Source organism: Filicampus tigris, chromosome 9 (assembly GCF_054856515.1).
Source record: "Filicampus tigris isolate MCC_2025a chromosome 9, RoL_Ftig_1.0, whole genome shotgun sequence".
Taxonomy (NCBI): domain Eukaryota; kingdom Metazoa; phylum Chordata; class Actinopteri; order Syngnathiformes; family Syngnathidae; genus Filicampus; species Filicampus tigris.
In genome coordinates, this window is record NC_141225.1 from 7,820,411 (window position 1) to 7,834,979 (window position 14,569).

The 14,569-nt window shown below is 41.6% G+C and overlaps 1 protein-coding gene across 7 annotated transcripts in view; it reads left to right on the forward strand.

Annotated features, from left to right (window-relative positions):
• ephb2b (eph receptor B2b) overlaps positions 1-14,569 on the forward strand; it is a 174,452-nt gene that overhangs the window by 79,150 nt on the left and 80,733 nt on the right. For 6 of the 7 annotated variants that reach the window (XM_086040181.1, XM_086040183.1, XM_086040185.1 and 3 more), the window contains exon 3: positions 10,603-11,287. In XM_086040181.1, the coding sequence (XP_085896307.1) occupies positions 10,603-11,287 (685 nt within the window). The remainder of the gene's footprint in view (positions 1-10,602; positions 11,288-14,569) is intronic. The other variant, XM_086040188.1, reaches the window with a different exon arrangement.

The window sequence follows — 14,569 nt, forward strand, 5'->3', positions numbered from 1 at the left end:
CTTTTGTGAGTGTTGTCTACTTATGGAAGCAAAAAATACAGTGTTGGGGGGAAAATTAGATCACCATAAAGACAATGAAAGTGTTTTTCCTCATGGAGACAGCACTTTATATTACAGTGCATTACATTACATACATTACATTACATGGTGTGTAACCAAAACACAAATGCCATTGAGCAATCAAATATTTACCGCTTCTTACAAGCTAATGCTGTTAGCTAATGCTAATCAGTTCATCCAGCAAAGTTCATTGAAGTTCTGCTTACCGTTTCACTTTGTGATAGCAGGGGCATTACACACATGGGGGGCGTGGGTGTATTCGCACGATAGTGTTTCTGACAGTGAATGGTTACCGCTTGAAAGTAACTGGCTCTTAGCCCACCCTCGCTGATCAAGTCATGGGCGAGGATACTGGTTGTGGGTGGTTGTTTTGTAAACTAGCCCCACTGTTATTTAACAGTTGGGTTAATGTGCAGAATGGCCCAAGGTGAACCCGATTTTTGTTTTGCTAAAGAAAATTGAGAACTTTTAAAGGCTATTACAACCAGTGTAAAAATATTTCATTTCACAAATTTAACTTAACCGCAAACTATTTGCTCTGACCACAAATGACACTTAAGGGTCAACCGGTGAGGGAAAACAATAGCCAAATAGTTCCTTCACACTTTAGAGGTGTGTGTTATTGATGCAATGAGAGTCATCTCTCAAAGAAAAAACTGCATCCGAAAATGGAGCGATGTGAATAATTGATTTACATCTGTCAGTGATGATGTAGCGTCGGCAGCACTCAGAGCGGTGCGTCGCTTCATTGAAATTCACAGTGCAGACGCCAACACGATGCAATCCCCAACTTTTTGCTTGAAAGAAAAAAAAATAACATCAGAATCGTATTCGCACAGCTGCAACACTTTTTTTTTTTATCGCTGACAAGCAGATGTGAGAACACGATGTGCCAATGTGAGGCCTCATCTTCTCTGTAGTCTGCAGCTCGGAATACAGTATAGATGACATATTGTATATTGATGTTAAAGACATGGTCTATATGCACTGACCATGAGACGTTATCTACTATGACACCTTACACTGTCATTTCTGGAACCTGCTCTAAACTGGGATATTCCATACTTATCATTAATTGAGAATTATTGTTAAATGCCGTTTACTTCCAATAAGTGTAGATGTAGTTTTGGAGATGCTGAAAATCTCAATTATTACTTTTCACACATATGAGAACAGTGGATAACTCCTTTTCCAGTACATTTGAGAATTCCTTTACTCTAGGATTTGAATAATACATTGTCGAGGCATCAGCATATATAACAACTTATTACTTATTTAGTAAATACGGTCATCAACATGGAGGACATGACATCGGACATGGTAGTGAAACATATACACTATTCTTCCGTCAAAGGAATAACCATTGGAGGGGGCTCATTATATATGAAAATTCATGCATTTGCCCCAAAATGTGTATCATGCTGAAAATAAACAGTGTTTTACTGATCAGGAACACAAAACCCCAAAGCTCACGCAGTAATGCCCCCTGCAAAGTTAGAAAAAATAGTGCCCGGCACCAGTTTAACTAATCAACACAAGCTTTAGTGGACATTTCTATCATAATAGGATGCACAAAACAGTCTCTAGGAGCCATGTCCGAAATGGCACACGAAGTCGGCAATTTTGGTTTGAATCAGACATTTTTTTTGTTTTTCAAGGCTCCACTGACAATGGCACTGTAGTTTGATCGTTATTCAGTGGATTCACAGAAAGAGGAAAAAATGGGCCCCAGAAATTGGCAAATATGTCTCTCATAACCAGACGCAAAAAGTCTCCCGTAATTGAACTGCAAAGTGACCATTGTGGTTTGACCCTCAATTTGGGGCAATTTCAATGAATTCTAATTAAGGAATTCGGTTCCTAGTCAGTTACATACCATTTATGAAGCTTTTTTTTGCCTAAGACAACTAATGTAGGTGAAGTATGGCGTAAAAGTTTGACGTAATCATTTCGAGAAATTGGCTTAAAAAATGGGATGCAAGGGCCTATTCATGTCTTCATTTTATGTTTATACTTTATACAGGAAGTCCTGGAATTACGACGTATGCGACCTACGACGTTTCGACCTTACGACGCCCGTGCTTCTTCCTCTTTTCTTTTGTCCCGAGCACCATAGTGCCTACATTTACATGCAGTCAATGTTAAGGTCATAATTCCGATTTCTGAAACATTCTGAATATCCCGTTTACATGAATGAGCGGACAGAGTTGCTCCGGCATTTGAATAACCCACTGTGACAGCGACGCACGGCGTCATGACTCAAATGGATGTCACTTCCGCGTGTTACTTTCAACTGTCAATAAAACACTTGATATATGAAGCAGCTGGTTTACCCCTCGCTCCAAAAGTGTGCTTTGGGCTGCGTCTCTGAGCTTGTTTGACTCTGTTTGTGTATTTGCGGCGGGTTGCGCGCCAAACAACGCACGTGCGCATCCAAGCACTTTAACGGTGAAATCCGACATACGCAGAAATTCAGGTTACATCGCCAGCGTAGGAACGGAACTCGTTTGAAAATTCAGGACTTCCTGCATATTAGAGCAACATTGAATGGCCGTTTAATTAGGTAGACCTGCTCAAAACAGCTTGCCACCCCATCGTCCCAAAACTAGTTGGTGAGGGACAAAAAAACATGGTGATATGGACATGGCCTCAGTTTGATACTTTTAGTTAACATTATTAGCATATAGTTGAATGAAAATTACTTTATAAAGCCACAATTTCAATATTTGATTGAATTAACAAGAAATTGTACTTTAATCTAATGTAAAAAAAAAAAGTTATTTGTGAATACAGTACATGCATGTCACCATCAAGATGTGACAAAATTTACAATATGCTATGGAAAAAAAGTGTTTTGTCTTTTTTGTGTATATTTATGTGGAAAAACACTAAAAGAGAAAGATGATTAATGTTTCAGATAAAAAGTGCATTCAACAAACTACACAAGGTCACTTACTGTTGAATATGATATCAAACTGACAGACACTTGTAGTGATACTTGGTCACAGTCGGGAATAAGCGCCAAAAAATAGAACAAGCGTTACCACAGGATAAGCCAATTTCTACTTCTGTCCTCATGTGAGGACCTCGAGGGCTTAGACTAACGCCTGGCGACATGCAGCACCGGTGTTACCTCCACCTTGGCCGCTTAAAACACATGACCACCCTCTTGCAGCACTCCCCAGCCTAAAGCTGTGAAAATGAAGACGTTTCTTCTAATTTCACACTCTGCGCTTGATCGTTACACTCTTATTATGCCCCATTTGCTTCCCTCCACTGGCTGCGATGAAAGCAGGCCAAAGAGGCTGTGACAGGACAAAAAGGGGCCCCTCCATCACAACACATTTTGTTTGGGGTCTTTTTAAAAAAAATGTAAACCCAACCCTCCCGCATGACCGCCACCGCTTCTGGCCAGTGGCCCCCACCTGTCTCTGTATTAGTTTGTGTCTAACTACGAACGTCCTGTGAGCTGCAGATGGTCCGCTCTCGTTTAATTGGCCCTCGGCTTCCCCGCCGCTCGTCAGCAAGTGGGAAGGTCAATGGCTGCTTCTGACCTGCGATGATAATGTGTGCTTTGAAAAAAAAAGCCGAAAGATGCCAGCGTTTCTCGAATCTGTCACTTCCTGTTTGGAAGTGGGGATTCTACAAAATAAATGGACATCTTCAGAGTATTGCCACACTCCAAAACTCACCAAACTTTGTAGCCATGTTTAACATGAACATTTGTATTTGCTAGAGTTAAAAAAAAAAAAAAATCAGCCCCAGAAGCCAGGTTCACTCAGCAACATGGCATTTTGTAGCACATCTTTCATGAGTAAACCCACAAAAAAATCTGAAGAACCCATGCATGAACAATCATGGAGTCTGTCATTTTGGTATGAAACAACCATGTTAAAGTATTTTTTACACATTTCCAGGGGTTCTGAGTTATCCTAGAGAGTTTTTCCATTTGCTCCTGAATTTGAACCCCATACATACACAAGAGTAGAAAGATGGACACCACAACATTTTGAAGAATTTTAGTTTTCGTCATTGCTTATTGTCGAAGTATGGCCGTGATGTTTTATATCTCACCCGAAAACAACAAAAATCCAATAACATAACTTCAGAGTTCAGCTCCCAAGGCCAGTCAGAAATTGGAAAAGGAGTTGTTATCTGTTATGTCTCTTTGGTAACGAATATTGACAAAACAAGTCTTTTTTTGTTTGTTTTTTACTTTTTTTGTTTTGTTTTGAAAAATGAATAAAGGTTTCATATACGGATATATATATCACAGTTTCTACTTTCCTGCTGCCCTCCTGTTTTTTGGTTACGTTACCTTCGGTTTCATGTTGAATAACATTCTTTTCTGCTTACCATAGTCAAAACAAGGTACAATCTGGGCTCCTCTCGTATTGCTGTTTATGCGCTTCTTGCAACTGATTTGTTCAATGTGGCGTGGTTTTTGCAGGTTCTGACTTGTGGAAAACCAACCTCTCCAAAACTATATTTTCATTTTATAGCTTATTATAACTTGGTCTGTCCATCCGTTTTCGATTGCATTTGACTCATTGGGGTCACAGGCGAGCTGGTGCCTATCGCTATTCCCAACTGACTTTGGGGGAAGGTGGACTCACCCTGGACCGGTTGTCAGTAAGTCACAGGACACGTTTTGAGACTATTACAACTATTCACACTACACATTCAATCTAACATGCATGATTAACGAGTTAACCACGAGTCCACCATGCTGACCTTATATCCATTTACCTATTTAAAAAAAATGTGGAACCTAGAATCTTTCAAATGATGTTTTTTCTCTGCTTATAGAATGAGGAATCATGTGATTTCACAATATAGCTTTCAAAGCAAGATTTGCAGGGTCCTTGTTGACCACCCAAGTTAGTAACTATGTTCCCTGTCAGACAAAGGATTGAAGGTTTTCAGATCTCACTAAACAAGTTTGTCCGTGTCAGTATTTGTTTTATCCCTGGCCGCATGTGTCCCTTTCTCTTGTTTAGTTTTCGCCCTGCAAATGGTCCGGGCCAAGCCAAGCATCACACTCAACAGTGATTAATTAGGACATGGGAATAAAGAATTTGAGCCGTTCTAATTAGACGGAGAGTGTTTGATGGAATGCCAGTTTTTGTAACGAGAGGGGCTGACTTTCCCCTCCCCGGCCGCCGTCAAAATGTGTCAGAGTTCTTGCTAAGTGGGCCCTAATTTGAGAGATTATATCAGCTGTGAAGTGGAGCGGCTGCAGCTGATGCAAAGCAGCTCTCTGGGGTTTCGAAACACTTTTTTCCCCCTCACTTTTCGTCTTCCTTGGGCTGAGATGTCGAGGTCAAGGTTTGCGACCTCTATGGTGGTGCCAGTGCATGGTGTTTAAAGTCAATGCCCTTGATCCACGGCCAAGGGGCCTGAAGACATCTGTAGCCTGCACATGAAAAGAAAAGTATCACTTTATGTAAAATGCAGACCAGACTCTGGGTGAATTCGATAAGTCTTCATGTGGTCACCCGTTGGAATATTGTATCCGTTGCTCTGGCTGTGATTGATGTTTCCCTGGATTTGCCTGAAGTGAAAAGAAGCTTTTCACCGTGCTAGTAAGCCATTACAGTATGTGCTCCATTTAGATACAAAAGACGCAACAATGTCATGTGCAATGTTGCCCGGAGCAAACTGAGTGTCACATCAGGCTAGCAACATGGGCTCAAACGTCTATTAATATATACATACAGTGTATTTTTTACAGCCTTCATTCTAATTTGCAGAACTGATGAGACACTAAATGATAAATAAACACGATTGTGTACTATAAAAGTTGATTGTGGGCACATGTGACCCACTTCCCTCACCCGACTGTGATGTAAAGCGCAGTGACTTCAAGTTCAGCATCTCCGGAAGGAATTACAGTATGAGCATAGTTTCTCCAATTAAAGCAAACACATTGGTAAACATTAATACTGGCTGACAATGGAGCGCCAAATTGTTTCATCAGTAGGCCATCGTGGAGAAAAAAATAAATCCCTTATAACCCTGTTAGCATTTGTTACTGTACTCAATATCAGCAGTAATGTTACTGGGTCAAGCTGACCTCGGGCATGTTGGTAATTCAAAAGTATCACTAACGAAAACATGTCCAATGTACATAGTCCCCCCCCCCCCATTATTAACCCTCTAATGTTTGTTTCTCAGGAACAGCATTAATATTACTGGGTCAGTTTGACTCCGAGGTAGGTTTAGTTATCCTGAAGTTCAAGAATTTAAAGAAGGTCCCAACAAGCATCGTTTATATGTCATTATTATTCCTACTGTTATGATGTTTTCTCAGAAATAGTAATAGTTTTCATGGGTCAGTCTGACCCAGAGCATGTTTAATTATCCAAAAGGACTAAAACGGAAAAACAAATCCCAATTGACCAATTGACCAAAAGTCTAAAAACAACTTCATAAACTGTTAACCTTCATGTCTCAAAAACAGCAGTAATGTTACTGGGTCAGTTTGACCCGGGCATGTTTGATTATTTAACAGTGTTACATTTTTTTTTTTTTTAATCCAACAAACATTTGTATCTTATTAACTCCGTTAGTAACATTCATTCATTCATTATCCATACCGCTTATCCTCACAAGGGTCGCGGGCGTGCCGGAGCCTATCCCAGCTGTCTTTGGGCAGTAGGCGGGGGACACCCTGAATTGGTTGCCAGCCAATCGCAGGGCACACAGAGACAAACATCCGCACTCACAATCACACCTAGGGGCAACTCAGAGAGTCCAATCAACTTACCATGCATGTTTTTGGAATGTGGGAGGAAACCGGAGTACCCGGAGGAAACCCACGCAGGCACGGGGAGAACATGCAAACTCCACACAGGGAGGCCGGAGCTGGGATCGAACCCACGACCTCTGAACTGTAAGGCGGACGTGCTAACCAGTCGACCACCGTGCCGCTCGTTAGTAACAATTTCAGTCAATATTTTCTACATATTTTTTTGAGACCTTTGAAAAAGGTGAATTATGATGACATCTACAGTGTATATCATGACCCTCCCACACCCACCCCCACACACACACACACTAAAATTCCTCCCAAATGGTCCCCAGAAAATGTACATAATGTTTGAGTTTCTCTCAAGACACAAACTAACAAACAAACAAAAACAGTTTAAACATTGGGGTGGTGGGGTGGGGGGTTTGTAATTGCAATAATTGTGAATTGACAGTTTCTTCATATTTATTGTACAGCCCCCCCCCCCCCCCCCCCCAACGCCACCGACCCCTGAAAAAAAGCGACTCTTACAATGTCTCAATTTGACCTGCGGCATAACGGGAGGGCTGAAGTCGCATCAAGCTGCAGCTTCAGTGAGCACGTTGGTTGAAAAAGAGCCTTGGTGGAACTATAATTATGAAGTTCCATCTGACAACTTTACCGCCCAATGCACCAAATCACAGTCCTTCTGATCACATTGCGAAAATGGTACGCCCTGTTAACTCCGCCTGGTGTAAAAGATGAAGCAGGAGGTTGCGTTTTCTTTTTAAGTATTTTATCAGCCTCAAAGTATACTCAACACATCATTTCCGCCAATGTTTGTTGATGGTCATGACATCAGTGCAGATTTACTTAGCTAAAAAAATAACAGCAAGTGGAAATACAAATGAACTGGCCATCTGTCATCTATGTTTTTTTTTTTCTCCTGCTCTGTTTTTCTTAAAATAGAAATAGAAGGTATCTTTTGCTGTCACTGCATTACATTTAATTTTGCAGTATAACACAAAGCAGTGAGCAGTTCTGTTAGATGCTTAAAGTAATAGATGAATTACCCCAGAAAATAATTGCAAGTTGAATTTCTTCTGAATACGTGAAATTAAAAATATCTGAATTTTGACAAACTAATCCAAAAAAACCCCGAAGCACATCATATTCAGATAATGCAATCAATGTAGGTACAGATAGATGGTGCATTATCACACTCCCTAAACTTACAATGTTTGATCCTATACAATCTTTACCGTATTCATAATTATAGGCAGCACGGTATGATAGTGGTTAGCACGTCTGCCCCACAGTCAAGAAGTTCAGGGTTTTAATCTTGACTCCGGCATTCCCGTTTGGAGTTTGTATCTGACCAGCGACATACAGTGTAAACCGTAATACACTTCCCGCACCATTATTTTCAGCCATTGAGCAATGGCAGAGGTCCTCACGCTACTCTTCTTTTCTTGTTTATATATTCAGTGTTGAAAATGACCTTATCAGCTTGATCACATTAATGAGTGCAAGGTTCAAAGCGTGCCAACAAGACCTCCGGGCTCAGAAAGCACATGCTGGGAAAAAAGCTGGTTCTCATTTTGTGCCTCTTGGGGTCGACTTTCTGTAACGTAGAGATGTGATGTTTCTTTGCACTGTGTAATCATTTTAATCACAACATTGCCTTAAGCTGATTACGCGCCGATAATTACATTTTTCAAAGTGCGCACTGCAACAAACATTATTGGTAGAAAACAGACACTGGCAGAGGTTTATTGTTTACTGTTTGTTCATAATGAGAACCATGTTGACCTTTATACCTCTTTACAGTGGGATTGCACATGCAATGTGTATGTACAATTGGATGGGAGTAGTAATTATTTGATGCCCTGCTGAATTTGTTGAGTTGGTTGCTCAATTACAAAGGAATGAATAGTTTCTAATGGTTATGTTTTTTGTTTTTTTATTATAATACCAGAAAGAATATCAGTCACAAATGCATAAAAAACACTATATGAAATGTATTTGATCCCCAATCAATTCTAATGATTCTGAAGGAGAATTCTGGCTCCCACAGATTGGCTGGTGTCCATGCTCAATTTTCCTTTTGAACCGTATATATATTTTATGGTTGTTTATTGATTATGGTAATCAAATAAGAATCTGAATCATCGTTATTGGCCAAGTATGTAAACACACACACAATTTGTCTCTAGTACTGAGGCATCCTAATCTTGCAGTAGCAAGCAACAATAACAAAAGAACATGAAGGACGTGACGCAAGTGTACCATTAGTGCTGTAGTACCAAACAATGACAGCTGTGCAAGTGACGTAGAGAGTCCATCCATCCATCCATTATCTGTACCGCTTCTCCTCACAAGGGTCGCGGGGCGTGCTGGAGCCTATCCCAGCTGTCCCTGGGCAGTAGGCGGGGGACACCCTGAACTGGTTGCCAGCCAATCGCAGGGCACACAGAGACAAACATCCGCACTCACAATCACACCTAGGGGCAATTTAGAGTATCCAATCAACTTACCATGCATGTTTTTGGAATGTGGGAGGAAACCGGAGTGCCCGGAGAAAACCCACGCAGGCACGGGGAGAACATGCAAACTCCACACAGGGAGGCCGGAGCCGGGATCGAAACCACGACCTCTGAACTGTGAGGCGGACGTGCTAACCAGTCGACCACCGTGCCGCCACGTAGAGAGTCATCAAGTATAAAAATAGGCATAATGTTAGTCAAAAACTCAGCCATGGTGACCAGCCAATCTAAGGGATCCAAAATTCTGTTGTCTTTTTGAAAATGTTGAGTTGTTGGGGATCAAATATTTATATCGACCAGTATAATTGCACAACATTTTAAAACTTTTACCTAGTGAGTTTTTATGCATTTTTGACTGATTTTCTAAAAAAAATTAGACATGTTTAAAAACTGTTGAAACTGAGACAAAGAATTAGGGCTGCAAGATATTGGAAAAAGATGCAATGTGCGATATGGATGTTGTCTATGGCGATATTGATAACATTGCAATATTTAACATCAAGAAATGATATTTTTCTTAATTAATGATTTTTTTTTTTTCATGCTGCAAAAAAACACAAAAAAAGCTCAGTGTGTTCTTAGCCAGCGGTGCTCAAGTCCGGTCCTCAAGAGCCCCTATCCAGCCTTATTTTCCATCTCTCCCTGCCTGCAACACAATGATCACAATCGTTATCAGGCTTGTGCAAAGCTTGCTGATGAGCGGATCATTCGATTCAAGTGGGTTGCAGACAGGGAGAGATGGAAAACAGGCTAGATAGGGGGCTCTTGAGGACCGTACTTGAGCACCCCCGCGGACTTGAGTTCCCTCAGATCAGGTCCAACTATCGGGTGGCGATGGGTATTTAGGTTTGACTGGTCAGATTCAGATAAAAACATACAATTCCAGAAGAAAATGATTGCGTGTATTTGCGATACTCATATTGCATAGGCCATTATCACGATATGGATATGTTTTCGTTATATTCTGCAGCCCTACAAAGAATGTCCATGTACGATCACTAGGAACCAGAATTCTGGCCAAGTTGTTGGAGATCAAATACTTACTTTGCGCAATAAAACGCACGTTTTATACCTTTTATATAGTGTGCATTCTTAACAGGTTTGTGACTGATATTCTGTGTATCACCAAAGTCACTAAACAGCCATACAATTTTGAGACTTAAGATTTAAAACTGTTAAAAGGAATGGCCATGGACAACAGCCAATCTTTGTTAGCCAGAAGTCGAGAAAGAACAAGCTAATGTTGCCTTTATGTCTCTCTGACAGTGGGAGGAGGTGAGCGGTTACGACGAAAACATGAACACCATTCGGACCTATCAGGTGTGCAATGTTTTCGACAACAACCAGAACAACTGGGTGCGCACAAAGTACATCCGGCGGCGTGGCGCGCAGAGGATTCACGTGGAGATGAAGTTCTCCGTGAGGGACTGCAGCAGCATCCCCAACGTTCCCGGCTCTTGCAAAGAGACGTTCAACCTCTACTACTATGAGTCAGACGCTGACACGGCCACCAGAACCTCGCCGGCCTGGATGGAGAACCCCTGGATCAAGGTGGACACCATAGCGGCTGACGAGAGCTTCTCCCAGGTGGACCTGGGCGGCAGGGTGATGAAGATCAACACCGAGGTCCGCAGCTTCGGCCCCGTGTCGAGAAACGGCTTCTACCTGGCCTTCCAGGACTACGGCGGCTGCATGTCCCTCATAGCTGTCCGCGTCTTCTACCGGAAGTGCGCTGGCATCATCACCAACGGGGCACTGTTTCAGGAGACCCTCTCCGGGGCGGAGAGCACCTCGCTGGTGGCGGCACGGGGGGTTTGCATTCCCAACGCGGAGGAAGTGGACGTGCCGATTAAGCTGTATTGCAATGGTGACGGAGAATGGATGGTACCCATCGGACGTTGCATGTGCAAGGCTGGCAACGAGGCAGCGCAGAACGGGACCGTTTGTCGAGGTACGCCTTAATTTGCTCTGTCTTCAAGCCCATGTTTACTGTCTGCTAGCTTTAGAGTAGTTTTTGGATGGTCTAGTACATCTTAATTGCAACGCTCAACGCCCATTCACACTCTGTGTTAAATATACATGCAGCTTTTAGTTCTGTAATTTGCGTTAATTTCATCCACTTTCTGTGAGACTAGTGTTGAGCTTCGACACAAAATGGTGGATAACAATGAAAAAAATGACATGGACCACAGACATGTCTTGGGTCTCCCAGACCTCTGCTGCCACAATGCTTCCCAATTTAGCTTCTTCCTAATAAGAAACGTATTAATACCACCTCCATAGCCTAGGACAGGGGTCTGCCTACTTTTGTCTTCAAAGACTACATTCGATTTTTAAAATAGAAAGATAGTCCAGGTCATTCATAGATGAAAATGCACAAACACATGAATTAAGATTCAGTTACTAGTTTGGTCAGGAAATCAGCGGAAATGTTGGTTGTGTAAGCAGATGTTTGCAAATTATTTGATTCATCACAAAGATAACAAGTCAGCATTCATGGAGGACTACAAAAATCTGGGAATGTTTACTGTTGAGAGGCTGAAATTATAAGGATTTGGACAATTTTCCTTCAAACAAGGCCTCTTAGCTATTAATTGAATAGTAAAACAATTATCGATGAAATTGATCATCGATTCATGGTGAGAAGTGGTAGTGTGCCCAAAGGGATGAGCTAGACTCATGGTTCAGTCTGTTGATTGGTTGTCAGAGTTGGTCAGTTCTATAGCAATACGAAGGGAATGGGAAGATTTACCATATAGCAAGAAATTAAGCCTAATTATAGATGTCCTGACTGTCCGTAGTTGTCCTTTGGTGTTACTGTCTTATGCTATTTACATAGTTGATGCCAGGATCCCCACACACTGCCTCCACACCACGACCGCTGCAAACACAAGGAAGATCAGGGTTTCATCCTTCCAAACTGTAATAAACTGAACAGAACTGAACTGAACCGTTAGGTGGAAAGTCACCAAGATTTTTATCTTTCCCACAGAGCCTTTATTCCAACAAATGGAATGTTTCACTGCACTTGCCAATATGATGATGTGAAATGGGTTTGAATTGAATTTTTGGTCAACCAAACCATATTTGGTGACTCAAGTGGGTGTTTAAAATGGACTACACACGCACATCCCTAGGATGTAGTCCATCCCAGCAAAGACAAGTAATGCAATATGAACAAAAAGCATGTACCACTACACTGCCAGTGCAAAAAAATCCTTTGTACACCAAATCCTTTCAAGCTATTGTACTAACCCACAGAGGCTGCACGTTTAACATCTCCTGACTGGAGTAGAAATGGCGTCTGTGCTCATCTCCTTCCATCACTGCTGACAAAGACACTACTTTTTCAAATGGCCTTCATTTTCCCTTCCCAACTGGAAGCCCTCTCACAGGCACATTGATTGGTTGTCTCAAAACGTCGATGGAACCAGTGCGCTATACTCAGCGTCCTATCCTATCTACGCCGAGGCAGGTGGTGGCGACTCTTTAATGTGCCGTTAGGCCTCGCTAGCTGGAAACAGCATGACGGCATGTCACCCGCACGTATCCCGCCCAACTCGACAAACCACCCACCTGCACTCGTGATGACTGTGTTCCTGCCTTGTAATTACAACACATCCCCCAACACGTTTGCGTGTGTGTATGTATGTATGTATGTGTGTGTACTGACTGTGAGGGAAACTGTAATGCGTGCAACCTCCATAACTTTTGAAAAAGAAAAAGCAAACAAGAGCTTTTAAAGTACCAAGTGAACATGTCAGTCCTAGTTAAATGGTACTTTTGGACTGTTCAGTACAGAATGTCAAGTATGGTACCGAGATGGTATGTGTTCCACATGTGGAATCTATCTAGTGGTCATTGTGACTAGCGCGATATGCTTTTGACCTTATTCATCATTATTTTGCCATTTTTCAAACTCTTGATTGATGTTCTACTTTCCTAAACAGAAAAGAATGAACCCTTTATATATCATTGACATTTAAATATTTTAATTGAAAACGTCCTTAAATCTGTTCCTGTTTACGCACAAAAATTGTGATGTTTTGCATTTTCTTCCGTTCCTGTATGGAATATGAGCTGAATGGTGACCTCTAAACCAAGGTACTGAACCATGATTTTAAGATTTTACCATAACACCCAAAGTACTTGGATTACACACAATTTAGTGTCATTCTTGATTTATAGCAATAGCTCCACCAAACTGTGTAATCATCCTGACTGCTATGCTAACAGGGACAAGCTTTTTGAGGAGTACAGGCCCATGCCAGCACACATGAGGATACTCAATCTGCTCCGCCGCAATGAGTCGGCATCCCAGCGTAATTACGTCGGTCTGCTTGTTTTTTTGACCTCCGTGTAAGTCACTCCATGTTGCGGATTTCAACGTCTCTGGGGTTGCATTTTGTCACGCTGCTCTTTTGGTGCTAAATTGGATTATACAAGTAATTGTTTTCCGCTCAGCAGAGACAACACGTTGATCCAATTTCGTATCCTCACAATGCCGAACATGCTCAATCAGCAGAGTCCACACGCAACTGGGTTACACATATCATGATTTTTAAAGCGTGCGAGACCGCTCTCATGACATTGAAATAAGTGTGTGCTTACTCCTCTTATGGTGTATTGTGTACTAGAAATGACCAACGCAGCACACCACATGCATGAAGATACCTCCACCATCTTGTTAGCTTGATTGCAATCGTGAGTCTCCTCCCCAAAACCAAATGGTTTTTTTTTTCCATTTGTTAAAATTTTGTATTGTTTATTTGAAACGGACAATGCACGTTAATGAACACTGGTACAATACCTGCATAAATGTGCCGAAGTTAGCATACAGCAAATGTACATTTGTAGTCCCTTGGCAGGTAACATAAAACATAGACAAGACATCTAAACAAGACATCCATCACATAAAATCAACAGTCTAAAGTTCCAAAGTGCAAATAGTTAAGTGCAATTTGTATATGAATAAACTATTTTTCTTCCATCAGTCTTGGTTTTATTGGATTATTAAAAAGTTTGTGTCACCCTGTACTTTTATACCTTGGTTTAAGAGAAAATCTTAATTTATGTATGCCCCATCATTAGGTGATTGTGGAAAGCTACAACTGGAGTGCAATGTCAAAAACCTGAGATTCACTGCACCCATTTCCGTTGAAAGCACCTACCACTGTCTCAGTCGCAATTCATGTCCCAGGATTAATCATCATTATTGAACAGCTTTAACATT